Raw genomic sequence first — 27,648 nt, 5'->3', positions numbered from 1 at the left:
GGGTTGGGTAAGCAGACAATTTTAGGATACCTTTTCTAGCCCCTTCCTCACATCAGAAGGTGATCAGTGTGATTCTTAAAAGAACTGCTCAGGAGCAGCTAGGTTACTCAGTGGATAGAGCAATGACCCTGGAGTCAAGAGGCCCTGAGTTCAAATGTGGCCTCAGACACTTAATAATTACCTAGTTATGTGACCCTGGGCAAGTCACTTAACCCCCCTCTCCTCCCATTGCCTTGCAAAAACAAAAACGGCTGCTCAGTCACCTGGGGGGGCTGCCAAATCCCACTGCTACTTTCAGGGGGAAACAACCCTATGAACAACCCTAATCAATTCACTATTTCTCTCTTTACATAACAATTTCCTTTTCAAACCTGCTAGGACACTCTTCTCTCTTCTTTGCTGATAAGCTCTCTTGTATCTCCATTTTTGTTTCACAGGAATCCTGTGTGCAGGGATGTGACTACAGCTCCCAGTGTATATGCACTTGCTGCTTTATCACTTGCCTTTCACCACAGGACTTTGAGGAATGGTTATGTCTTTTGATGTGCGTGTAACTTGGATTTAAGTGAGGCAGAGCTGCATGAAGTCATTGGTTCCACTCTCTCTTCCAAAGTCATCATGATCCAGCATGACAAGGCAGAGTCAAGACAACTGGTGATGGCTCTAGGTGCAGTGGATGGCCTTGGCGTCTTCAATGTCTAACCAAGCTCTAAGTGCTCCACAGCAATTGTTTCAACTGATTTCATGGCTGTTGGAATGAATTGTTCTCCGCTCATTCCACCAGTGGAAGATTCCACATGCTTGGGGTAGACACCCCCCACTACTCAACAATGAGCTTGTCTCCCTTAGTTTCCCTCAACCTGCCTGTCAAAATGATTTACTGGGATTTGGCCTCTGCTCATGCTACAGCTTCTTGGAGCCACAGGTGAGAGTTAGGTGACTTAGGTGGACATCAAAGGTGAAAAGCAGCTCTCACACCAAAGGTACTGTTATTCCTTGAACATACCCTATACCCAGAATGGGTATTTACTAAGTAACAGCAAATACTAAGGGATCTTTGTATCCCTTATCCCAATGCCTAAGGGTTAGGAATACACACAAGAAGTCAAATTGCATGGAAACTGGGGGAAATAACATAGGTACCTGAAGGTTCCACTTCAGGGAGAATGAGAAGGCCCCAGAAAGTTCTCCATGATTGAGCTGACACTGAAAAACAAGCCCACTTATGATACTAAAGCTGGTACTTTTTCCATGACAGTATGAGTTAATGCTGATGGTTCCATTCATCATGGCAGGTTCCATAGTTATGTAGCAGCTTCACTGACCTGCTTAGCCAGGCAAACAGAAATATTTGACTTTGCATATCCTGTTGGCTTCTGAGGAGAAACTTCTGAATGATGTTGATCACAAAATCCAAGAAAAGGGGAAGTCTTGGTGACTGAGGCAGGATAGAACCAGTGAATGGGTGACATCTGAAGACAACAAGGTGGATTCTGCCTCTTAACCTCCCCAGCAGGCCATGAGCACAAACTTGGGGGGGGGGTCTGGTGGGATCAGGTAACAAAATGTTTGTCTGCTATGCTATGTTGCCTCTTAAGGAACTGGGCCAAGTTCACAGGCCTAGTTGGTTTTAGGGTCAATATATTTAAAAAGTCATAACCTTCCTTCTAGCTCAAATCTTATGATTCTAATTTCAGAAGTATGAGGAACTTGACTTATTATTAGTTCCACTTTCTCTTTTTATGAATAAACAGTGATAGAGTATATTATAAATTCATGTTATTTTATCTCACCTAGGCCAAATCTATATACTCAACCCTAACCAATTCACTATTTCTCTCTTTCCATAACAATTTCCTTTCCAAACCTGCTAGGACATCCTTCTCCCTTCTTTGCTGATAACCTCTCTTGTATCTCCATTTTTGCTTCACAGGAAGAAGTGGCTCTTCTTTCAAAGGTAGACCTTCCATATGCATCTTTCTCCAGCAGATTGTCCTCAATATCATTTCTACTTTCTGTCTAATCTTTAGTCTTCTGATGTCTGCTGGTTGCTTTCTAGATGTTATCTTCGAACATACCAATGTCTCTACCATCTTTACAATGCGCTATTTTGATCTGACCATCTACATAGGCTAGTTTCCTACATCTCTCTTCAGCTTCCAGGGAATCTAGACAGAGCTGTGCATAATAAGACTGGATTTGGAGTCAGAAAGTTATGAATATATATAAATTGCCATAGATACTTTAATTGTGTGACCTTGGGAAGTCACTTAACCTTTGTTTGCCTAAGTTTCCTCATCTGTAAAATGGAGATACCATTGTATGGCATCTTTCTCCCAAGGTTGTTGTTAGAATCAAAGGAGATAACATATACAGTAAACCTTCAAACACAATGTAAATACCAACGACTCTTCTACACTAACTTTAAAAGGCTGTCTATAATTAGTCTATGAATGGTGGGTGTCTGAGACCTTTCCCTTCTTCCTTTATTCTAATGACTTGTGGATCCCAATAATTCCCAGAGATTCAGTGATCACTTCTACAAAGAAGATTCCAGATCTATTTATCAGTCTTAACCTTTCTCCTGACCTCCAGTGCCATATCTCTGACTTCCTATTGGATATCTGAATCTGGATTGGACATCTCAGACTCATCATATCCAAAACTGAACTCATTATCCTTTCCCTCAAACCTTCCCCTCTTTCTAATTGCCCCATTACTGTTGAGGGCATCATTATTTTCCCAGATTCTCAGGTTCACAAACTGAGTCATTCTGAATTCCTCATTCTCTCTCACCTCTCATTTCCAATCTAACACCAAGCCCCATCAATTCTGCCTTCATAGCATTTATAGCATGAATTCCATTCTCTTTCCTGTGCAGGCTTTCAGTCTCCCCTCGCCTGTCTGATTACTATAGCTGAATTGTCAGTCTGCTTCATGTCTCTCCCTGCAGTCCATCCTTCATTCAGATGTCAAAGTGATCTTCCTAAAGCATAGGTCTGGTCAGATCACCTTCCTACACACTCAGTCAACTCCAGGGATTCCCCATAACCCCCCAGTATCAAATATGAAATCTTCTGTTTGGCTTTTTAAAGTCCCTCATAACCCCCTGCTCTGCTCCTCCTTATCTTTTCCATTTTCTTATATTTTTCTCCCCTTCACATCCTCTGTGATTGGGTGACACTGGAATAAGATACTTCACCTTCAGGTACTTTCAATGTTGGTCCATCATGCTTGAAATTCTCTTCCTCCTTGTCTGTCTTCTTGTCTCCACTTCCCAATTATTCATATCTTCGACAAGAAGGCTTTTCCTATTCCCTTAAAAACATGTGCCTTTCTTCTGCGATTATTTCCAATTATCTGGTATATATCTTGTTTGTACATAGCTGTTGGTATGTTGTTGTATGTGTGCTCTTTGAGGTCAGAGACTGATTTTTGCCTTTTTGTATCCCCAGAGGTTAGAAGTGAGTCTGATATTAGAAGGTATTTATTGTTAACTCACTGATCCCTCTGCCTTTGGGCATCCAACTTCAATTACCACTCTCTCTAAGGTCAGCAATTATCTAACTCTGAAATCTAATGATGGTTTCTGAATTCTGATCCTTCTGGACCTCTCTGTGGCCTCTAACACTATCCATCACCTTCTGTGGATTTTTGTGTCAATGTTATCTCTCTGATTTCTCCTTTGCTGGATCTCATCAGTGTCACACACCCACTAGTCCTGTGTATCTTCTCATGTTTTCATTTATAGAGATGATGGTGATCTCATCAGCTCCTATGGGTTATCATATCCACAGAGGTGATTCCCAGATCAACTTAACTAGTCTCTTTCCTGCATTCCAGTATTGCATCACCAATTGTTATTGGCCATCTTAAATTGGACATCTTGGAGGCATCTCAAACTTAATGTGTCCAAAACAGAACTCATTGTCCTCCACAGTTTAGAACTTCCCTATTACTATTGAGGACACCACCATCGTTCCTGTCATTCAGGTACACAACCTCCCAGCATTTTCCTCCAGATCTCACTCTCACTCACCCCACAGATCTAATCCCTTGACAAATGTTATTTCTACTTTCACATATCTTCTATGTATCCTCTTCTCTCCTCTCACACAACTATCAAACTGATTTAGCCCTCACTCTAATCTGGACTAAAACAACAGCCAATTCTATGTAAAGAGTAGGAAAATATCTTTCCTTCCATTCTGCAAAAATTTATTCCTTTTCTTCCCTGGTCCCTCCCTGCCCCCATGAAAAAACAGGTAGTTTTTCAAATTTAAATGTTTCCCTTGATCTCCTGGCCTCAAGTTTCTCCCCCACTACAAACTACCCTCCACTTTCAAAGTGATTTTTCTAAAGCACAGCTCTGACCATGACATTTCCCTGAGTAGCCTCTACATATCCCTACTCAGTAAACTCCAGTGGCTATTTCTTCCAGGAAGAAAATGTGAAGTCCTTTGTTTGATATTTAAAGATTTTCATAACGAAGCCCCTTCCTACTTTCCAATCATCATATCCATAAATATATCTCCTTCATAAAAATCCTCTCTTATTTGAGGTTCCCTCTAGAATGTTACCTGATATGGGGAACCTTCCTGCTCTCCTTCCCAGTGGGTTAACTCTGGCAGTCCTACCTTCACAGGGGGAAAGGTTTTTGAGGTCCCAGTAAGGTCAGATTTTGCCTTCCTAATGATGAAAAAACTTCACACCATAAGCAGACCACAAAAGATGGATAAAAGCTCCTTTCTCACCTCCTAATAAAATGACATCTATCAAGCATTATGAAGTTTACAAAACACTTCCCATCCATTATGCCTTCTATATTTGGTGCTCTAGGTATCACAGATGTATCAAGGGTTGCAGGCAGCACCTAGCCTAGTGTCCGACACCCAGTAACACTGAGATAAATGGCTGTAGAATGAACTCAGATCTCTCCTCTACCCTCAGAAAACACAGACAAGGATGCCTCTGACCAGGGGCCTTTATTTTGGGGTCCATGGACACACAATCTATGAACAGATATTGGGGATCAGTGAGTTTGGATAGAAAAAAAATGACACTTCTTCAACTGAAATGTAGTATTTCCTTCAATTGTTCAAAAACAGGATTCTGAGAAAGGATCTCTTGGCTTCAGTGGACTGCACAAAAGGTCCACAACAAAAGGAATCAGTATTCTTGCTTTAAAAAGACAAAAGGCAGATGACTTTGGGTGAATATCCATAAGTACCTGACATTCATTTCCCTGGGAAAGTTACTTAACTTCTGTTTGCCTTTTGTCTTCTGGACCTTATCCCCAGTTGTTCTGATTCATATCTGACCACTGGACCCAGATGGCTCTGGAGGAGAAAGTGAGACTGGTGACTTAACACAGCAGGGACCCCACCCCCCCAAATCCAATTCAATTGATTGTCATGGCATCACCTCCCTGAGGTCATGGTCTTCTTTGAGAATGAAGGATACTATGAGATAACAGTGGTTCTGTCTTCAAAACTTCCGTTCTTATCAGCAGGAAAATGATCTGACTAGGGACCTCCATCAGCACCTTGGACTTCGACTCTCTCATCTTTTTGCACTTCCTAACTATGAAGAAACTTGCCACCAGTAAGCAGACCAACCTGCACACACTTGAGGATGATAATGATGATGTTTGTCCTTTGTTCTTTTTTCAAATTAATGTTTTATTGTTTTCCAATTATATACAATAGTAGTTTCTACCTATCATTTTTGTAAGATTTTGAATTTTACAATTTTCAAGAGGACTGAAGATGGCCCTGGATGGGAGGTAGCCAGGATTAAGTGACTTGCCCAAGGTCACATAACTAGCAAGTGTCTGAGGTCAAATTTGAACTCAGGTCCTCCTGAACTCCAAGACTAGTAATCTATCCACTGTACCTCCTACCTGTTCCTGTCACATAGTAAGAGCTACGCTAACTATTATTTCTATAGCCCCTATGAGCTATCTTATACAATTAATCTTCACAAAAATCTTAGGAAAAATCATACAATAAGTATCTGATTCATAAGTGGAATTTTAAGTCTGGTTTTCTGATTCCAAATGTCTCATTCTTTGTCTACTACGCCCTATGTCCACTGGTCCTGTTTTTTTTTTTTTTGTTTTGCAAAGCAATGGGATGAAGTGACTTGCCCAAGGTCACACAGCTAGGTAATTATTGTCTGAGATTGGATTTGAACTCGGGTCCTTTCTAGGATGGCTGCTCTATTCACTGCATCACTTAGCTACCTGAGCTGATCCTATTTGTAGAGCTCTTGGGAGAATCATTTGTTGGTTTAGGTGAGATCCTGGACTTCTGTGTATGGATCTGTTTTACTGAACTGCTTCAGATGATCTATTGTATTTTCTAATCTAAAGTGTGTAGTTATTGGTGCTTTGTTCTCAAATGGTTTTATCTTCCTCTGTTTAGTTTTCTTGAAGACTAGGAGCTACTTATCTGAACCCCTCCACCAGACAAAGATTGAAGCTGTGAATCTCCCTATTCCATTTCACCCTTTGGGCAGTTGCCCAAATAAACTCCCTAAAGAATGAGTGTTAGCAGATTACTTCTCTGCTCCAGAATCTTCAGTGACTCCCTAGTGCCTCTCTACAACAAAGACTAGAAACTTTTAAACTTGGCATTTAATGACCTGTCACAATCTGGTTCTAACTACACACACACACACACACACACACACACACACACACACACACACACACACACACACACAGTTCCAGTCAGCTTGGGTTGTTCTGTCACACTCTATTAAGGATGCTTTGTTCTCTATTTCCTGCTTTCTAATGACTCCTTGCTGACCTCAACTTTCTATTCCCCTGCCTCTCCCCTGTATTAAGGATGCCATCCTTCCTCATCTCTCCCTGTCAGCACCCAGTTTTGTTTTGTTTTGGTGTTTCCATGGGCAGATATATTCCAGATCTTTGCAGTTGCTCAACCATTTTCTCCTGAAATTATCTTGCATTTATTAATCTATGTGTTCTAAGAGAGGCAGTGTTGCATAATGGGCAGAGTGCTGGCCAGAAGGTCAGGAAGATTTGTATTCAAATGTTGCCTCTGACCTCCAGGAGCTGGAACTGACTAGCCCATAACATGCTAAATTTTAGATCACTGGTAGAGAACATGTCAGGAAACCCATTTTTCATTCCAGTGAGTTCAAGGGGAAGGGATCTTTTCATTTTGTCTTCATCTTGTAGCTGCTGGCTACTTGAGTTTGGTTCTGCCTATGAGGAATCATTATTCAGACTTGGGAAAACTAGGGTGGAAAAAAACCAAAAATGTATTAAAAAGGTTACAAGACATAGAAAGGGCTAAGTAGAGAAAGACAGAGAAAGAGAGATAAAGAACAGCCAAACAGTGTTGGCTGGGCCATGGTCAGAGAAGACTATGGTCCTGAGCTGCAGTCCAGCTCAGGTTTTTATGTCTTGCCTCTCATCCAGAGGGCAAAAGGTGAACTCCCTTTCTCTTACTGGACCAGGAATTAGGTAGAGGGTAAAGCCTAAGGAGATCAGGATACAAATTTTACATTAAGCAATGAATCACTGGTAATGGGGATCTCCACCCAATTTGAGGAGCCTTTAAATCATTTAACAGAACAATAGTTTGTTATAATCATAATTCTATACTTTTAGTCAATTTACATCTCCACCCAATTTCTTCCTTCATAATTCTCTTCATCTTTCCCCTGCATCAATCTGCCCAGTATTGTGAAGACAGTTTAGCACATTAGAGATAGTCAATGTGAAACATTTTGAGTTTTTGGCACCTTATCCACATGAGGGCAGCTAGATGGCTAAGTGGATAGAGTCAGGAGGACAGGAGTTCGAATCCAGCCTCCACATATGACACTTAGCAGCTGGGTAACCTTGGGCAAGTCACAACCTTGATTGCCTCGCATCCAGGGCCATCTCCAGTCATTCTGATTCATATCTGGCCATTAGACTCAAATGGCTCAGGTGGAGAAAGAGGGGCTGGTGACTTAGCACAGCATTCCTCACTCAAATCCAATTCATGTGCTTGTCATGGCATCACCTCCCTGATGTTGGGATCTTCTTCGAGAATGAAGGACAAACATGCTCAGCATTCACAAAAATCTAGATCTTTGAGTAGATCCTTCACCTACAAGTATCATCATTTTAAAAATGTCTGCTCATGCAAAATACTGAGGTGTAAGGAGTGTGCAGGAGGACCAGTGTCTCTGTCGTTAGGCCTTAGAGCCCTTTTCAGGGCTGCTCATCCACCTTTGGTGTCTACCTGTTCCCCAACTCTCACCTGTGGCTCCAAGAAGCTGTGGCACAGGCACCGGCCACACCCTGATAAAACCAACTCAGCAGATGAACTAAAACAAGTTGAGGGCAATTGACAGGATTCAAACCTATTTGTGAGTTAGGGGGTTTCTACCTGCAAGCCTGTGAAGACTTCCCCAGGAGAATGACCCTTGTTCCAATGGCCTTGAAGGTCGCTGAAGCAGGTGCTCTGTGGAGTGCTTGGAGCTAGGTTAGGCATTGGAGAAGGTCATCTACTGCATCTTGGACAATGGTCAGCCATCCTTACTTTTGTCTAGCTGCAGGACCTTGATGACCTTGGAAGAGAAAGTGAGGCTGATGACTTTCTGCAAATCTGCTTCCCTTATCTAATTCACGGAATTAAGACAACCCTCCATAATGTCATAGGTTCTCTTCAAAAATGAAGGACGACAGCCGTGGAAGACATTGGGGTAGAGAGATGATGATTAATCCAAGCTCCCTTTTTCTTAAGGAACAGAGATTCTCTTTTTCTTGCCTTCTGTTTTTATCATTAGTAAGTATATAGCAAGATGTATGACAGGAAATAAGTGCTTAATAATAGTAAGGGCTGGTGATTGGCTCTCAGACTGGCTGGGGGCACAATGCACATTATTATAGGGCAAAAGCATTAGAGGCAAAGGCTGGGAGGCTAAGTGAGGTCCCTAGCAGGGCAATTTCCTTTTTGGAGTCAAGAGAGACTTTGTAGCCTGAAAAAGCTAAAGAGACTCTAAAGAGGTGTGAACAAAGGTTAACAAGTTAATTAGTATTTCAAAAGGAAATAATGAGGTGATTATGGGTTGTGAAAAGAACTCCTTTGAAAGTTTTGGTTCATTTTAACTGAGGACATTAGAGACCCAAGATTAAGAGATTTAGCCCAGCTCACACTGCTAGTAGATTCCTGTCTTCTAACTCCAAATATGGGGTTCTCCACCATGCTACTCAGGTCTTTTTCAAATTACTTGTTAAAGTTACTGATTGAAAGTGAATGTGTGTGGGGGGCAGCTAGATTGCTCAGTGGGTAGAGCACTGACCCTGGAATCAGGAAGACCTGAGTTCAAATTTGACCTCAGACAATTACTTAGCTATGACCCTGGGCAAGTCACTTAACCCCATTTCCTTGTAAAACCAAAAAAAAAAAGTGAATGGGGGGGGTAAACTAGGTGTCACAGTGGATACTTGGAGTCAAGAGGGCCTGAATTCAAATCTGACCTCAGATACTTAATAATTACCCAACTGTGTGACCTTGGACAAGTCACTTAACCCATTGTCTTGCAAAAAAAAGTGTATGTGATTTCATATTATTGAGTTAAAAGTAGGTGCTATATTTCCTCGACTTTAGGCAAGTCATTTTCTTTTTCTGGGCTTTCATTTTTTTCATATCAATAAAAGGGAGGTAGACTAGAAGTCTTTGCTAGTCTTAATAAAATTACAGAAGTCTTTTCAACCTGATTCTTAAACACTCTGCTTGCATACCCAAAAGCACTACAGATATACCTCAGAGATATTGTGGGCTTGGTTCCAGATCAGTGAGATAAAGCAAATATCGCAATAAAGTGAGTCACAAAATTTTTTGGTTTCCCAGAGTATATATAAAAACTATGTTTATAATATAATGTAATCCTCTTAAGTGTGCAATAGTATTTCTAAAAACAATTTATATTTTCATCTTAATTAATAATACTTTAATGCTATTTTTAACAAAAGCTAACTATTATCTGAACTTCAGAGGGCCCTAATCTTTTTGCTTGTGGAGAACCTTTCCTTGATGTTGATGATTGCTGACTAATCAGGGTGGTGGTTGCTGAAGCCTGGGGTGGTTGTGGCAATTTCTTAAAATGAGACAATGAAGTTTGATGCATCATCAATTGACTTTCTTTCATGAAAGATTTCTTGATAGTTTGCGATGCTGTTTGATGACATTTTTATCCACAGAAGAACTTTTTTCCAAAATTGGAGTTAATGTAATGTTAAAACCTGGAATTAACATGTGATGGCTTTGAAGGGGTGGTAAGGGAAATATCACAAATCATGACCCCCTTCTGGGATAATCTGTGGATTCATGCATAATATAATGATGGAAATATTATTTTTTAAAATTAAAAAATATTGGAGTTAATCCTCTCAAACTCTGCTACTGCTTTATCAACCTAGTTTATGTAATATTCTTCAATATTGACATGTCTCAGAAATAGGCCCAAGGTGCAAGAGAGAAGGGAAAGAGAAGGGGGGAAGGGGAGAGAAAGAGAGAGAGAGAGACAGACAGACAGACAGAGAGACAATGAAAGAGATAGAGATAAATAGAGAAATAGATAGACAAGGATATAGACTGACAGACAGAGACAGAGAGAAAGAGGGACCAAGACAGAGACAGACACACTCACACACACACACACACACACAAACACAGAGACAGAGACAGAGACTGACAGAGAAAGAGACAGGGAGAATAGGTGGGGTAAGGAATGGCTAGTCTTTGTACCAGTCAGAACACACAACATTTATTGAATTGTTAATTTATATTTATTGTTTATTCGAGGTCTTATATACATACTATTCATGATGCCCTCAAATCAATTACAATGGTAACATCAAAAATCACTGATCATAAATCACCAAAACAGAGGTAATAATCAAAACTTTTGAAATACTGCAAGAATTACCCAAATGTAACAGACATTTTGTGGGCACATGCTGTTGGAAAATTGGTGCCAACAGACTTGCTCAAAGTGTGGTTGCCACAAACCTTCAATTTGTATAAAACCAAACTCTCTGTGAAGCTCAATAAAATGAGATATGCCAGGAGGTACACTAGCTATTACTACTTCTCCTTCCTGTTCAGTCATTTAGTCCTGTCCAGCTGACTCTTCATGACTCCCTGGATCTTACTATCCATGGGTTTTTCTCAGCAAAGATATTGGAGAGGTTTGCCACTTCTTTCTCCAGCTCATTTTACACATGTGGAGCCCGAGTTAGGTGACTTGCCCAGGTCACACAGCTAGTAAGTGTCTGATGCTGAATCTGAACTCAGGTGTGCCCCCTAGCTGTGCTGACAAGTTTTTCTTTGTCACAACTCAAGTTATAATAATGCCAGTCTACTGAAATGACTGACTGTTTTTCAGAAAACTGCCAAATCAACAATGAGCACAGCACAGATTCAGTTTCTCCAGCTGGATGATTCTTTTGATACTTCAGTAATTTATGGTTCTCACAGATTCAAGGATTTCCCCACTAGATTACAGTCTGTTTAATGTTTCTTATCCTATGTTATTATTCATTCTTATCTAACAGTTTTTCACAGATTACATCCAATGTTCTTTGTGGAAGTCATCCTCTGTTCTTTTAACATCACTTCAGGTATCTCTCCAGGTTTTTTGAACTGTTCTATTGTAATTCCAAAATTGTCGTCCTTGTATCATTTTTTTTTTAGGTTTTTGCAAGGCAAATGGGGTTAAGTGGCTTGCCCAAGGCCACACGGCTAGGTAATTAGTAAGTGTCTGAGACCGGATTTGAACCCAGGTACTCCTGACTCCAGGGCTGGTGCTTTATACACTGTGCCACCTAGCTGCCCCTTCCTCCTTGTATCTTTCTGAACCTCCTGCTCTCTTCTGCATAGTTTTAAATTTTAAATTTATTATTACAACTTTATGCAAAGATAGTTTTCAACATTCTTTTTTTTTTTAATTTTGAGTTCCACATTTTTCTCCTTTTCCTCCCCTCATCCAAGGCCATCTCCAGTTGTCCTGATTCATATCTTCCCCCAGATGGTTTCAGAGGGGAAGTGAGGCTGGTGACTTAGCACAGTCCCGCCCCCCACTTAAATCCAATTCATTTGCATGTCAAAGCATCACCTTCCTGACAACAGGGTCTTCTTTGAAAGAAAGACAAACATCACCCCTCTCCACTTGACAGTGAATAATCTGATATAGATTATACATGTATAACTTGTTAAACATATTTCTATAGCAGTCATGTTGTGAAAGAGAAATCAGAACAAAAAAGGATTTCTAAAAAGCATAAACAAATTTTTAAAAATGGAAAATAGCATAGTATGCTTTTGTATTCATTTTGTATTCATACTATTCATTGTATTTCATTTGTATTCATATTCATTTTGTATTCACATTTCTTTCTCTGAATATAGATGGTATTTTCCATCACAAACCCTTTAGAATTATCTTTGATTATTGTACTGCTGAGGAGAGGTAAGTTCATCAAATTGATGATCATTTTTTGATCATGGATGTCTTCTGTGTATTTTTAAAATAAACCTTTTATTTGTTTTTCCAACTACTTACAATGGCAGTACTTACCAATCATTTTTTTAGTTTTACAATTTTTCTCCCTTCCCCTGATGGAAAGCAATCTGATATTCTGTGTGTTTTAAAAACTGTTCCCTGTTTCCTGGATGGCTTTGTAAAGAGGGAAGGTCTATTTGACATTTACTTGATAAAGGAAAGGATTCAAATTCTGTCATTTCTTGTACTAATTTTCTGTAGGACATTGGACAATTATTTTAACCCTTGATATGTGTGAGTGCACAGGTCTATGACCTTATTGTCAAGTATGTGTGTGTGTGCACAGCTCTAGGATCTTATTTATTTATTTTTAGGTTTTTGCAAGGCAAATGGGGTTAAGTGGCTTGCCCAAGGCCACAGGGCTAGGTCATTATTAAGTGTCTGAGGCCAGATTTGAACTCAAGTACTCCAGGGCCAGTGTTCTATCCGCTGTGCCACCTAGCCGCCCCTCTAGGATCTTATTGTCAAGTGTCTGCGTGTGTGTGTGTGTGTGTGTGTGTGTGTGTGTGTGTGTGCGCGCGCACAGCTCCAGGATCTCATTGTCCTGTGTGTGTGTATATGCGCATACAGCTCCAGGATCTCATTGTCAAGTGTGTGCATGAAGTGCTCTAGGATCTCATTGTCAAGTGTGTGTGCAGTGTGTGTATGTGTGTGTATGTGCACAGCTCTAGGATACCATTGTCAAGCGTGTGTGTGTGCACAGCTCCAGGATCTCATTGTCAAGTGTGAGTGTGCACAGCTCCAGGGTCTCATTGTCATGTGTGTGTGTGTGTGTGTGTGTGTGTGTGTATGTATGCACACACAGCTCCAGGGTCTCATTGTCAAGTGCGTTCGCGCACAGCTCTAGGATCTCATTGTCAAGTGTGTATGTGCACAGCTCCAGGATCTCATTGTCAAGTGCGTGCACGCAGTACTCTAGGATCTCATTGTCAAGTGTGTGTGTGCAGTGTGTATGTGCACACAGCTCCAGGATCTCATTGTCAAGTGTGAGTGTGTGTGTGTGTGTATGTGCACACGGCTCCAGGATCTCATTGTCAAGTGTGAGTGTGCACAGCTCCAGGGTCTCATTGTCATGTGTGTGTGTGTGTGTGTGTGTGTGTGTGTATGCACACACAGCTCCAGGATCTCATTGTCCTGTGTGTGTGTATATACGCGCACACAGCTCCAGGATCTCATTGTCAAGTGCGTGCACGCAGTACTCTAGGATCTCATTGTCAAGTGTGTGTGTGCAGTGTGTATGTGCACACAGCTCCAGGATTTCATTGTCCTGTGTGTGTGTCGTGTGTGTGTGTGTGTGTGTGTGTGTGTGTATGTGCACACGGCTCCAGGATCTCATTGTCAAGTGTGAGTGTGCACAGCTCCAGGGTCTCATTGTCATGTGTGTGTGTGTGTGTGTGTGTGTGTGTGTGTATGTATGCACACACAGCTCCAGGGTCTCATTGTCAAGTGCGTGCACGCAGTACTCTAGGATCTCATTGTCAAGTGTGTGTGTGCAGTGTGTATGTGCACACAGCTCCAGGATCTCATTGTCAAGTGTGAGTGTGCACAGCTCCAGGGTCTCATTGTCGTGTGTGTGTGTGTGTGTGTGTGTGTGTGTGTGTGCACACACAGCTCCAGGGTCTCACTGTCAAGTGCGTGCGCACAGCTCTAGGCTGGGCTTCGTGGGGCGGGGCCGGGGCCACGCTCTCCTCCACGTGCTCACTCTCCTCCCGGGGGGGGGGGGGGCCGCGGGAGGACACCTAGCTGCACTTCTGCACCGGCACATTCCCACCCCCGCTTTGGCACAAGCCATTTCAGTCCTGTAAAAGCTGACAAACCTTCCCCGTCTGCTCTGTGGAGGCCTGCTGCAATGCGCCCCGGCCGTGGCCCGATCCCCGCCACTCGTGCTTCTCAGAGTTAGGCGGTCCTCCGTAGCGAATCGGCGGCGTCCAACGTCAAGCCCGGCGCGCGGCCGGAAGTGGGAGGCTGGCGCGGCCTTCAGGTCCGGCGCGGGCCTGCATCGAAGCGGACAGTGGGCGGTGGCAGCTGCTGCGGCGTCGGTGGAGAAGGAGCAGAGGTAGGTGCCCGCCCGGCGCCCGTCCCGGTCGCTCCCGTCCTCTGAGCTGTTTGGGCGCGGCCGCGGGCTCAGCGGTCACCGGCCGCCATGTTGGAGATGGGCAAGGGCGACGGCTCCCTTAGAGCCTGGGGGCCCGGGTTGGGGGGTTCTGGGGCCCAAGCCGCTGGGGAGCCTCCCCTGGACGGGGGGCAGCCGGGGGCCCAGCCGAGAGAGGGGAGATGCCTGGGGGCGGCTCTGAGAAGGGAAGCGCCCTGGCTTCACGGGGCTCCAGGGCGCATGCTCCGTCCCGGGCTTCCGGCGTTGGCCCTCCCTCGTCTTGGCTAGGTACCGGGGCCTAGAGGGATGCACTGCGCTTGCGTGGCTGGCCCGGGGGGCGGGGCGAGGAGCGCACGTGGCTGGGGGCTTGAGGCCCGGGGAAGGCTTCCGGCCACGATCACGTGGTACGTGTTGGCCACTCCCCCATGGACGTCAGTCCTGGACGTCAGTCAAGGCTCTTAATCAGGCTCCCAGCCGAGAGAGACCTGAGTTCAAATCCAGCCTCAGACATAGGCCGGCCGGGTGACCCTGGGCGAATCACTTAACTTCTGTCTGCTTCTATGAAATGGGGGTAAAATCAGTACCTTCGGGGCAGCCAGGAGGCTAGGGCACCAGTCCTGGAGTCCGAGGACCTGAGTTCAAATCCATATCATTTATGCACTAGCTGCGTGACCCTGGACATGTCGTTTAACTTCTCCCTGCCTCAGTTGCTTTCATTTTTTCAAGGCAATGGGGTTAAGTAGCGCCATCTAGCCATCCCCCCTCGGTTGCTTTTAAATGGGGAATGAATAAAACAGCCAGATGGATAAAAAAAAAGTCTTGGAGTCAGAGGACCTGAGTTCAAATCCAGCCTCAGACTCTTGACACTAACTAGCTGTGTGACCTTCAGCAAGTCACTTAACCTTGATTATTTTGCATCCGGGACCATCTCCTGTCGTCCTGACCACTGGATGCAGATGGCTCTAAAGGAGAAAGCCCAGCTGGAGTCTTGGCACAGGCCCCAGGAACGTGTCATGGCATTACTGTGGCCCAGTGTTGGGAACCGTGACATTTCTAAAAAGCAAATCTCTCTGTGCCATGGGCCATTCTCCTGTTGTCTCCAGGTTAGAATACAACTTCTTCCCCTTACCATTGACACCTGGCTTCAGCTGGTTTCTAGAGGTTGCATAACACTTGGTGACTGTGTTCCAGCCAAATGGACCCCCCATGATAGTGAATTCCCCCCTCTTCCATCTCCTTGCTTTTTCACAGGCCACTACTAGCCTTGTCTGGAATTTGTTCTGTCAGTAAATAGTTAAGGGACACTATGTGCCGGAGATACAAAGGTAAAAGCTATCTCACCCCCAGGCTAAGCCTAATTAGTGTCAGTAGCTGTTTGGTTGACAGATAATCTCTTGGATCCTTTCTGTCCCTACCACCTGCTCAACAGGACCTGCTAGTAGACCTGGGAACCGTAGACAAAGTAATGCTAACTGCTTTCAGTTTGGGGTCAGCATTCCTGGGTTCCAGTTGTAACTTTTTACTTAGAAAGTGGAGGGCTAGCTGGATGGTAGCTGGAGTGCCTGGACTGGGGGGGGGGGCAGAAGGACTGATGATCCTGAATTCAAATCCAGCCTCAGACACTTAACTGGCTGTGTGATCCTGGGCAAGTCACTTCACCTTGCTTGCCTCAGTTTCCTCATCCGTAAAGTAGAGAAGGAAATGGCAAACCACTCCAGTAGCTTTTCCAAGGAAACCCCAAATGGCGTCATGGAGAATCAGAAATGACTGAAAAATGACAACAACAATGAAAACTTAGGAAAAAAAATAGATAAAGCCCAATTTTTTTAGGTCTGTTTCTTATGTCAAATAAAGGTTTTGGACTAAATGCTCTCTGAGGTGTCTCTAGCTTGGAATCCAAGGAACTCTTCTGTGGAAGTCCATTCTCCTATTAGACAATTATTTTCCCTTACTTTGGGCTTGCCGTCCTGCTGACTAGAAAGGACAGTGATAACTTTCTTTTTAAGTGTTTACTTTCTTTTTATAGTTTGAGCAACAACTCAGAAACATGCCAGGTTCAGTCAGTTCTTTCTGTTTCATTGCTATGGCTCCCTGGTGTTCCCATCCCTGGCCACCCTCAAAGGCCCCAAGGCATATATGGGACCCTCTGCCAAGCCGGGATTACACTGCCAGTCTTTTGTACAGAATCTGATCTGAAACCAAGGCATTGAGAACCGTTTTCTTCTTCTTGAGAATCAGAGTTGGCATAGGGACCTGAGAGGGTATCTTAAGTTCAATGTGTACTTGAAGAATTTGTTCCAGTGCATTCTGGAATGCTCCGCAGTCCAGTTCACTTCATCTGTCAGCACTGAAGGGGATCCTACCTTCCAGCATTTGCTTAAGCTGTGTTCTCTGGGGTCCAACAGTCTGCAGAGGCCCACTGCCTTTATCTGATACTCTTGGTGCTCTCTCTGGAGGTTCTGCAGCCTCTCCATCTTTCCTGAACTTTGCCTGAGAAGTACCCATGCCAGAATTTAAACACAGGTCTCCTAACTCCGAGTCTAGTGTTCTTTCTCCGCCACCACACTACTTCATTGAGTAGGTGTGACAAGCAAACTGTTTTGCCATAAAAGGTGAAAAGCTTTTTATTAAGTGGCTTTCAGGCTCCTGAGGATTTGATTTACAAACATTGATTTATTGGTCCTCCCAGTCAGTATCTTGGCTTTGTTCTGCTTTGTATCAGAGCATTAGTTTACTTCTCTTAGACCACTATTGTCCCCTCTCCTGATAATCCCCTTAACATAGTAAGACCTCCTGTACTTTTTAAATCTATATAGACAAAATTATTTTATCTTCCTAGGGTAAAGATTTAGAAAAAGGCATGTGTTTGATTGGGGTGAAAGAGTGATGGGCCATCAAGGCTGTTTTTGGAGGAACAGCACTAGAGAAAGGGAGGTTTGAGGACAAAAATCCAGAGAGATGCTGGTCCTAAAGATGGTCCTGCTGCTTTACAGCTTCACTTCCCTCCAACTGCCTTTTTAAAAAGCCTTTTCCACTTTTGGCTGTGGAGATGCTAGAGGGTTACATAAGCATTGGCACTGTCCTGGATGTTGGCAGGCACTTGAATATTCCAATAAGAATCCCTATGAATTAATTACCATGTGTCTGAAAGAATGTCATCTGCAAGGCATTGAGAGCCTGCAATGCAGGCTTACTGGGGTGAGATTGCCATAGCAGTGATTCTCTTGCTTGGAGGCCAAGAGAGACCCCCAGCTTCTGGGAGTCGACAAGTCGTCCTTGACTCCCCCCTCAGGCCTAGGGTTTGTGTCTCCATTCCATTCCAACTGATGTGGGAGGCATTGCCATGGAGTGGAAGGAGTGGTAGATGTGGCCTTGGGCAGGAGGGACCAGAAACTGCCACAAGTTTCAGTTTTCTTCACCTGCTGATTAGGGACATTTGTCCCTGAAGTTCCTGTCTTTTAGGAGGCAAAAGTACTTGAGGTGCTTTGTAAGCCTTCTATCATTATTTTTATTACTACTCTTATTATTACTTGCTCTTGGGATGCCTAAGGTGGGAGCCCAGATTTTGGCTGCTTGGCTCAACAAAATGCTGTGGGTGAATTTTTCTCAGATGCTGATGTACATCAAACCTGAGTCCTTTCTCTGTTTCCTGCTTTTCTAGAGAATGAATGAGTGGATGCCCATTGCCAAAGAGTATGATCCTCTCAAGGCTGGGAGCATCGATGGTACTGATGAAGAGCCTCATGACCGGGCCATCTGGAGGGCGATGCTGGCGCGCTATGTGCCCAACAAAGGGGTGTCTGGAGACCCCCACCTCACCCTCTTTGTGGGCAGGCTGAACCTGCAGACGACAGAAGAAAAGTTGAAAGATGTCTTCAGCAGATACGGTGACATTAGGAAGCTACGGCTGGTTCGGGATGTGGTCACAGGCTTTTCCAAGCGCTATGCATTTATTGAGTATAGAGAAGAACGGTCTCTGTTAAAAGCGTACAGAGATGCCAACGGACTGGTTATTGATCAGCACGAGATCTTTGTTGACTATGAGCTGGAAAGAATCCTTAAAGGGTGGATCCCTCGGAGACTTGGAGGAGGGTTTGGTGGGAAAAAAGAATCTGGACAACTGAGATTTGGTGGACGGGACCGGCCTTTTAGAAAACCTATTAACTTGCCAGTTTTCAAAAATGACTTCTATGGAGAGGGCCAGAGGGAAAGGAGGGAGTGGTCCCGTGACAGAACCTGGGACTGGAGGGCCAGAGATCGGGACTATGACAGGGGTCGAGAGAAGAGGCGGCAAGAAAGAGAGACCAGCAGGGCCTGGGAGGAGAACGAGAGGGAAAGAGAGCGGGACTTGAGAGATGAGAGGAGCAGGGGCCGCGAGAGAAGAGACCGAGAGAGAAGAGAGCGAAGCAAGGAAAGAGACTCAAAAAAGCAGAGAGATGACGATAAACACAAGTAGAAACTTGTAGCTCTTGGAACATCTTCATGAACTAGCCAACCCCTTCCGCTGCACCCGCATGGGCGGGCGGCCAATTGGTCAGTCAGTCGCCAGTGCTTGGGGTACACGTTTCCTCTTCCTCCTTCCTGTAAGGTTCAGCTGCCACTTTTGTGAATCTTCCTTTTCAGCTCAAGGTGGTCTTTCTCTCCTTAGACTTTCCAGGGCTCTCTCTGAGCTCTCCTAATCTAACTTGTGTTGACTCTGTCAGGGGATACACCTTTCTGTTCTTCCTCCCACCCAAACCCAGACTGCTCTCATTTTTGTATCACTAGAAGCCTGTATACAGTCAGCTGCTGAATAAATATTTGTTTCACATCAGTCTAGTCATTCATTTTTCTGATTTACTCAATTGCTTCTAAGGGGGTTAATTAGAAAAGGAAAGCTGAGAGGGAGAGTCCTTGTCCTTGGTGGTCACTGGGGCTGCCAGCCTGCCCCTTAAAGGGACATAAAGACAGGGAGAGAAAGCTGCCTCCTCATGGGGAAACTGAGGCAGAGATTGACCAGTGGTATGGTGAATAAATAATTGGAAACCTGCCTGTGACCCCAGGCAAGCCATTTTACCTCTCTTTGCCTTAGGGGCCATTCCCAAGGTTGTTGTGAGGATCCAGTGAGATACCAAGTGTAAAGTGCTGAGCCCATATGTATTAGGGCCTTTATAAACCCTTAAATCTAAATCTCCAGGGTGACTTCTCATAGCCTAGGACCTTGCCTAGCATCTGACCTTTCCTCAAGGTCTGTGTGCTTCCTTTCTGGGGATGCACAAGTCAAGTCAAGCCAGGCTCTGTCTCCAGGCCCATCTTCCTTCTCCAAAAACTAAAGGGCTCACCCTTTAAAACCAAAAAGGTTGTCCCTTCCTTGAAGATATTAAAATTTGATGTCTTTTTGATAAGAAAACATAGGATTTCAGAGGCCTCTAGGCCCCCTTGTCCATCCTCAGGAATAGTTCAGCAAGGGTTGTCAACCTCTGTTGATGCGGAGTTCTCTACCTCCCAAGACGGCTCTAGTGGGGAGGAAGTTTTTCCTTATTTCAAGGTTTCTTATAGTTCTGCAAAATGAGTTGGGAGTGTACAGAACAGAGCAGTGTGACCCACGGAGTAAACTGCTTTCTAAGCCTTCCTCCCCCCTCCCCACTTCCTGCTTGACCATTAGCCGACAGGCAGTGGGAACTGACCTTCCCTTCCTACTTGGGTGACAGAGATTGAAAGTGAGCTGCAAGATTTGGAAAACATTTCACAAATCTCTTATGTGGTTTCACCACAACCCCGGGAGGGAGCTGACACTATTAACTCCATTTTACAGATGTGGAAACTGAAGTAGGCAGAGGTTAAGTGACTTACCCAGGGTCACACAGCTGGGCAGTAGCTTAGACCTCATTTTAACTTGAGTCTTCCTGACTCCAGAACAAGTTTCTGTCCACTGGGCCCCCTTGCCACCTCTAATATATACAAACTAGACCTACTTGGGCAGATGCTTTTCAAAGAGACTTTGACATATCTGGTTATCCAGAACTAATTCTGAAAATTCACATTTTTAAAATTCCAGGAAATGTTTCAGGCAGCGTGTCATTTGTTTCGAAGGTCTTAGATTGGCGCTTAATAAATGTTACTTGAATCACAGCTATCTATTTTATGCTGGTTTAAAACACTGCATCAGTATTAGGTTTTACTCTAATAGCACATATCTCCTCCTCCAGCTTTACTTTCCACAAAGAACAGAACCGCCCTGCTGTGTTAAAATAGACACCAGCTGTTAGAAACAGTTTTAGAAAATGAACATGCTATTTTCCTAGTAAATTACTGGTGTAGGATCTCTGTTCTCCAAGGGTCTAAATGGGAATTCAGTTTTCGATATGGGGTGGCCAAAGTCCCGCTTCTCTTCCTCTGAAGTCACCTTGTGTGAGAGTCGACCATTAGTTTGAGAGTTGGAAGGGGCCAGGGAAGTCATCCTGTCTGTCCCCTCATCCTTTCCCAGATGAGGAAATTAAGGCAACTGTCCTGAGATCAAGCAGCTAGTTGGAGACAGGGGAAGGGAAAGTCTAGATCTCTGGGGACAGCTAGGTGGCGCAGTGGAGAGAGTACCGGCCCTGGAATCAGGACCTGAGTTCAGATGTGACCTCAGACACTTAATGATTGCCTAGCTGTCTGACTTTGGGCAAGCCACTTAACCCTAATGCCTTGTAAAAACTAAAAAAACAAAAATCAAAAAAAAGTCTAGCTCTCTGGTCTCCCGACTGGCTATTTTTCCTATCCCAGCATGCTGATTTCAGCAGGGATTCCTTTATAAATTTTAAATATGAGCCTTATGAGTTTCTGAGTTGATAAAGAGTCCAACCATAAGTTCTTCATCTGGTTTCCAGAAAGGAGGCTTGCCAATGTTAGGTCAAGTTTACCCTCCCCTGTACGGTTCCTGTATAACTTCAGCTCAGGCTCACTAGAACAGCTGTCTTTTTAGCTGACTAAGGAGAAACTCAGTATCTCCCATGCATGAAGAAAAAGACAAGAAAAAATGCCCAAACCATGTGTTAAAATTGATCATTTTTAGCAATTCTTTTGTTTGGTTAATACTGCATATAACTCAGCAAAACCCAAGGCACACTCACCTTGAACACCAGTATCTACATGGTTTAGGCACTATAAATTTTAGGGTATGATGCCCAGCCCTGGTTTCTTTCAGGGCTGTCTCCAGGTGGGAGGTCGAAGGGGCCTATTGTCCACTGGTGAATGCTGCCCAGAGACAGTGTTCTTAGAGCTTGTGAGGAAAGGGGGAACCTGATCCAGTGTTAGAGTTCTGCCTGTGCCCCTTGGACAGAACTAACGATGGTGAGTTGCCATTGCCTCCTAATTCCCACCTACCCCTCTTTTTTACAGAAATGTGATGGGTCAGAGAGGAGCTACAGACCAAGCTTCATACAGTGCCAGTGGGTGCTGGCCACTCTCAAGGGGTGGGACACAGTGTTTTTGGTTTGGAGAAGACTCTATTACTGGAGTGAGCATAAAAGCCATTACATGACCTACGTATACGTGTGGGTCACACAGTCACCCAGTCTAAACCCTGATTTCCACCTGGTATAAATGATTACTGAGGAATCTGGAGTCTGTTTTTAGAGGTCTGGTGTCCCAAGCACACAGCATGTGTCTCCGTGTCCCTGGGTAGAGAGTACATCTGAAAAAAGAACACAGCCACGAGGTGCAGAGGGCCGAGCTGCCAGGGGCCACGAGGTCTGGCTTCTGGGCTCTTGCTGGTCTCTGGCCATCCAGGTCAGATGTAGCCAAGTCAGTCACGAGCCCAGTGAGGGTCACAGGTGCTGTAATGCTTCTTGCCCTTGTTCGGTGTAGCCGTCGTCTCTGTGGGAGTCTGCCCACTGGCCAAATGATTCCTGGAAGTGGACGTTTCTCTGCGTGTTGGCCAGGCGTTTTTTGTCTCGAGAGAAGAAACTAAACCTTTTTGGGAAAGAAGAAGGGGGTGGGGAATGAGGGAGGAAAAGAAAAATCAGTACCTATCTAATGCCTCAATTGAATGCTGTACAGAGGTGAACACGACACAACCAAATAAAAGCAACCAAATCTGGTTCAACTGGTGAAGCTTGGAAGATGCATCTCAAAGTTATTCTCCCAGGGAGCAGCCGGCGGCGAGGGTGATGCCATGTGGGTGGTGGCAGGATTAAAATGACCAGTGGTTGTCCCCACATGGGATGAATCTTCAGCTAAGTTTCGCTGGTGATCACCCTTTCCAATCAGGGCAAGCTTAGAAGCAAGTAAATGAGCCTTCCACATTGACAGTACAGGAAAGGATAAAAGATACACCACTAAACAGCAAGGGCTGGGTTGACTTTTTTTTTTTTTAAAGGGCTGAAGAATTCATCATTGTTAACAAGCTACCTAGCAAGAGCTAATGGGCAAGAGTGTGGGCAGAAGTGAGTGGGGACTCCAGCTGGCAGTGCCAGTTAAGAGGGAGGCAGTGGGAAGAGCTGTTAGAGAAGCATTGAGGGTGAGTCATTCAGGCAGCATTGTAGGAAGGGAGACTGGAAGGAGAGCTTGTGCTCAAGGGGCCACCCCACAATGTGGTAAAATTTAATTAAAATAGTCCATCTTATTGTACCATAGATCCAGAGCTAGAGAGGACCTCAGAAATCATTTAGTGCAATACCTTCATTTTAGATGTGAGATAACTGAGGCCCTGGTAAGTTAGGTGACTTGTCCAAGGTCCCACATGGAGTTAGAATCAGAGGTGGGAATTTAACCTAGTTTCCTTTCACCATTTACCTTTACCTTTAGGAGATGGAATTTCCATTGAAGTCATGTAGCATAAGACTGACCCTGCCTAAGGGTTGAAGTCCACCTGTGGTCTCAGTGGCCCAGGTAACTCTCTGAGGTCACCAGTTACAGCTGAATTGACTGCATCCATTCAATAATGGCAGTGCCCCACACCAATAAAATCCCACCTTTGGACTCACTTACTCTCCCAATTAGCAGGACCACAGCTTTAAGGACCCCACAAGTCACCTTTTCTAGCTTCTCTTCTTTTGCAGATGAAGAGCCAGAAGCCCAGGTGTGATGTAACAGATATACGTTGAATATTACAGACAGGATCTTGAGGCTCAAGATTGTGGATTTAGAGCTAGAGGGGACCTGAAGAAGCTTTCTACTCTGGCCACCTCATTCTACAAATGAGAAAACTGAATTGCACAGAAGTGGCCTACCCAATATCACACAGTTTACATCCGTAAACCAATATCTGGAATTGGAACCCAGCTCCCCGATTCCAAAAACCAGCCACTTGCCACTCTGACTCCACACTACCTCAGAAAGTTCAAACCTCCTCTGCCCATTTTACAGATAAAAAAGCCCAGGCCTAAAGAGTTGAAATGACTAGATCACAAGTCACACAGTTTTGCCAGGGCTCAACAGATAAACCTGAAAGAGTCTGTGTTACTAATATCCAAACTAGCCCCAGGGATGAGAATTTGGTCTTAAAGTCTGATCCTTTCTGTTTTTTCTGCCTCCCTGTCTCTCCCCATTCCCCACCCCACAATCTTGTTCCTGTTCTCAGCATTAGGGTAGATTCAGCTCAGACCTTAAGAAAGGTCTTATTAAAAGATCTCCCACCCTTTTATGAGATAGCATTACTTCATAGACAGATTTCAGAAACACTTCTAATTTTAAAAACTACTTGGGAAAAACCAAAACTGGTGCCCCATGCTGGTGGCATCCATCTAATAAGTGAAAACTAATTCACTTTGTTTACGAAAATTAAACTTAATTAAACTTAAGACAGAGCCCAGGTCCAAGGTAGTCAATAGGGACTAAGATTTGGAAAACCAGAGCCTGTAGGTCAAAAATAGGGAGTCGATTCCCAGCTCCAACACTCACAAGAAACCAGAAATACAATTTAGGCCCAAGTTAAAAGACTAACTTAAAAAAAAAAAACCCAAACTGGCTTTGATTCTCTTGATGGGAGGATAAAATAACTATTCTTTGGCCCCTGGACCTTACGGTGACTTTCTTCTAGTGACAATTTCTTTTGACTCTAAAGCCAGAGCTCTTGAAGTGTGTCTACAAACACTTTTTAAGGGCAGACCCAGGCCTGCCAGCTCAAAAAGTGGGCATTTGAATGTGGCTCCAGTCAAGTAAACCACAGTTTCGACAGCACGTTACTCTCTATCAACACAGGAGCATCACCATCTATAGCTGGGAGAGGCAGCAGAGGGAATCTTGCTCTCCAGCCCTTTGTTTTACAGATAAGGCCCAGAGAAGTGATTTGTCAAAGTGCCCCACAAAAGGCACTATTTTGGGCAGGGCTGGTGGAATCTGAACCCAGGTCCTCAGACTCCAAATCCATCACATTTGCCTGAGGGTATAACTATCCAAATACAACCATATTTCCTTGCCCCCCTCCAAGCAGTGCCAAACAGCAGGGCTCAAAAAGACATGAAAGAGACACTGTCTGAAAATGGGAACTTTCTCTCCACCCTCATGGGCCTTGTCCTTTTTTTTTTTTTTTTTTAAAGGATTGTGCTGCTTCAGTGGCAGGAAACAAAAGCATTTCAAGGGAGCGGCCCTGGCTGCAGAGCAGACGTGCAGGGTTAGTGACACTCGATGAACCATGGTGGGCATTGGTGGTTACTGACCCGTGGCTTAAAGGCCCTTCTGGACTGGAACATGGACAAGGTGGTTTAAAATGGAAACAGAAGAGACAAAGAGAATTATTTGTGACAAAGCAGAGGATTTTCTGAGGAACTGCACTGACTGCGCTCTAGGACAGGCACTCGGGAAGTCACATCACAGCTGCCAGGATGCAGGGCCAGCCCAGGTCAAGGAAAGCAGTGGAGTGCAGCCCCCTCGGCCCCAGCAGGCATCCCCAAGACAAAACCGAGAAATGAAGTGTGCCTACAAGGGAAACAAGTCTTCGGACAGGCTGCAGGGTGGGGTCATCTAGGATGAGGCCAGCTGCTACCATAGGCATTACGGCTGTAAAGATCCTGGTCAGAGAGGCACAGATAGACAGAGAAAGTAAAAAGGGAGGCAGAAGAAGGCTACCCAGACAAGTGAGAGCTCCTAGGCTGGCCTGGGTGGCCAGTGAGGATTACAGAGAGAAGACAGGGTGGTGATTGATTCCCAAAGGGCAGATGGTGAGAAGAGCTGGTTGGTGGGGAAGAGAGGGAAGGAGACTGAAGCTCTCCCTTGGCCAATGGGTCATGAGGTCTAATGCTTGCAGCCACAAGCCTGGGATTTCTGTCTGGGTGCCTCAGGGCCCAAAGGCAGCCAGAGACTTAAAACTGGAAGGGACTTCAGAAGTTGCTAAGTCTAATCTTCTCATTTTATAGATAAGGAGGTTATGACAAAGTCATACGGGTAGGAAATGGCAGCATTTGAACCCAGGTTATCTGACTTCAGATTTGTATCATATGCAAATCTACTTTATAAAAACTCAGTCATTCAAAAACGGTGAAAAAAAGATTCACCCTCAAATAGCACTTTACATACCCAAATTTAGCTTGCATGAAACTGTCAAAAATCTATCTATGAAATGTTAAGAATATTTGTTGAGATGAACAAAATTAGGCACATCTGTTTGGAGTCAGACTTGGAGCTGGAAGGGACCTTCCATAGGCATCATCTGAGTCTGACCTCATTTTACAACTGAGGCTCAGGAAAGGAAAGGAAAGCAATTTGGCCTAAGGTTCTAAGCAGAGCCTGGATTTGAATTGGGGGCATTGATTCCAAATCTGGCACTACTTGGTGCCTCCTCTCCCAGAGGAGAAGGGGGTTTGGTCAAAAGTCTTGTACTTATTTTTCTCTCTCCTTCCTTCCTTTCCTTCCCTTTCTTCCTTTCTTCCTTTCTTTCTTTCTTTCTTTCTTTCTTTCTTTCTTTCTTTCTTTCTTTCTTTCTTTCTTTTTTTCCTTCCTTCCTTCCTTCCTTCCTTCCTTCCTTCCTTCCTTCCTTCCTTCCTTCCTTCCTTTTTTTCCCCCTGACAATCAGCCTTAAGTGACTTGCCCAGGGTTACACAACTAGTAAGTGTCTGAGGTCAGATTTGAATTCAGGTCCTGTGAGCTATCCACTGTGCTAACAATCTGCCCCCCAGATTCTTTGCCATCCAATTTGTGACTAGCATTTTTTTTTAATTATCCAGGCCTTTTTCTTCTCTCTCCTTACCCAGCTTCCCAACCTGTTTTGATCTTTCATAGGTTATTAAAACTTCTACTTAGAGGGTCCAAAGGGGAAGTTCAAGGTGAAACTCAAATCTGTTTTGCTCACAAGAGAGTCTGATTTTTTTTTTTAACTGAACTAAATTAAATGAAAGTTTTAGATTCTTTCTGGCCTTTGGATTATACTTACTATCATTATTTTCATTTAATATGGATAATTGATCTGTAAGCTGGTTCTCTCCAGTGATGTGGAAAGTCATAGGACCAGCATAAAATTTCCTTGGCCAGGCTTGATGAAAGGGCACAAATATCCCATGGGGGAAACACCCCGCTTCAGCCCCAAAGAAGAGTTGGGGACGGGTGCCATGATGCAGTAGAAACACTGTCGTTGGATCCCAAGTTAGAGAACCTAGGTTTGAAGCTCAGCTCTGCCATCTAGTAGCTGTGTGGCCTTGGCCATGTTAGGACCATTTTCCCTTTGAGTCCCAGATTTCTCACCTAGAAAATAATTCTTTCCTAACTATGGTCTTATTAAATGCCTATCATCTCTAACCATGTTCCTATGACCCTGATTCCTTCCTCATGACTTCTCTGTGACTATCCACTGACTCCTCCACGTATATCCCCTTTGGTATACATAGAGCCAGAGGCAGGGCAAATATGGGAAAATGTCTGCACAGTGGAAAACATTAGGCCTTTAAGGTACCTCCATGAATCCATGTTGCCCAAGGGCAGTGGATGGCAGATGGAAGCCTTGGGTCCTGTCGTTTGGCTCAACATCAGAAATGGATATGGTCTCAGTGGAACTTCACATTAAGGAAGAT

The 27,648-nt window shown here is 44.2% G+C and overlaps 2 protein-coding genes and 1 long non-coding RNA gene across 6 annotated transcripts in view; 1 reads left to right on the top strand and 2 right to left on the bottom strand.

Annotated features, from left to right (window-relative positions):
- Window positions 1-458: 458 nt before the first annotated feature.
- On the top strand, window positions 459-19,512 carry SNRNP35 (small nuclear ribonucleoprotein U11/U12 subunit 35). Of its 2 annotated transcripts, none has more exons than XM_074205437.1 (2): window positions 459-925; window positions 18,345-19,512. In XM_074205437.1, exon 2 carries the CDS (start codon window positions 18,348-18,350, stop codon window positions 19,137-19,139), a length of 792 nt encoding a protein of 263 aa, XP_074061538.1. In that variant the 5' UTR covers window positions 459-925; window positions 18,345-18,347; the 3' UTR covers window positions 19,140-19,512. The 2 variants fall into 2 exon arrangements, with proteins under 2 accessions (XP_074061538.1, XP_074061537.1); XM_074205436.1 differs by lacking the exon at window positions 459-925 and adding an exon at window positions 14,334-14,647.
- Window positions 4,976-14,965, bottom strand: LOC141501478 (uncharacterized). Its single transcript, XR_012472251.1, has 3 exons — window positions 14,409-14,965; window positions 8,412-8,592; window positions 4,976-5,339 (listed from the first exon to the last, which is right to left on the bottom strand). It is a non-coding gene; the product is annotated as an uncharacterized LOC141501478 (long non-coding RNA).
- A 2,187-nt stretch (window positions 19,513-21,699) lies between the features above and the next one.
- The window catches only part of RILPL1 (Rab interacting lysosomal protein like 1), a 48,212-nt gene continuing 42,263 nt past the window's right edge, over window positions 21,700-27,648 (bottom strand). Inside the window, exons 7-8 of one of the 3 annotated variants that reach the window (XM_074205433.1) lie at window positions 25,306-25,329; window positions 21,700-22,618 (exon numbers count right to left, since the gene is read on the bottom strand). In XM_074205433.1, coding sequence (XP_074061534.1) covers window positions 22,474-22,618; window positions 25,306-25,329 — 169 coding nt within the window. In that variant the 3' untranslated portion in view covers window positions 21,700-22,473. Of the gene's footprint in view, window positions 22,619-25,305; window positions 25,330-25,568; window positions 25,657-27,648 lie in introns of all 3 variants that reach the window. The other 2 variants (XM_074205435.1, XM_074205434.1) reach the window with 2 other exon arrangements.

The sequence above is a fragment of the Macrotis lagotis genome, chromosome X (genome assembly GCF_037893015.1).
Source record: "Macrotis lagotis isolate mMagLag1 chromosome X, bilby.v1.9.chrom.fasta, whole genome shotgun sequence".
Lineage (NCBI taxonomy): Eukaryota > Metazoa > Chordata > Mammalia > Peramelemorphia > Peramelidae > Macrotis > Macrotis lagotis.
This window is presented reverse-complemented; position numbering and strand designations above follow the sequence as displayed.

What these genes read in the sequence shown, in the direction of transcription:
- SNRNP35 (XM_074205437.1), top strand. Translation starts at nt 18,348, where the DNA reads ATGAATGAGTGGATGCCCATTGCCAAAGAGTATGATCCTCTCAAGGCT.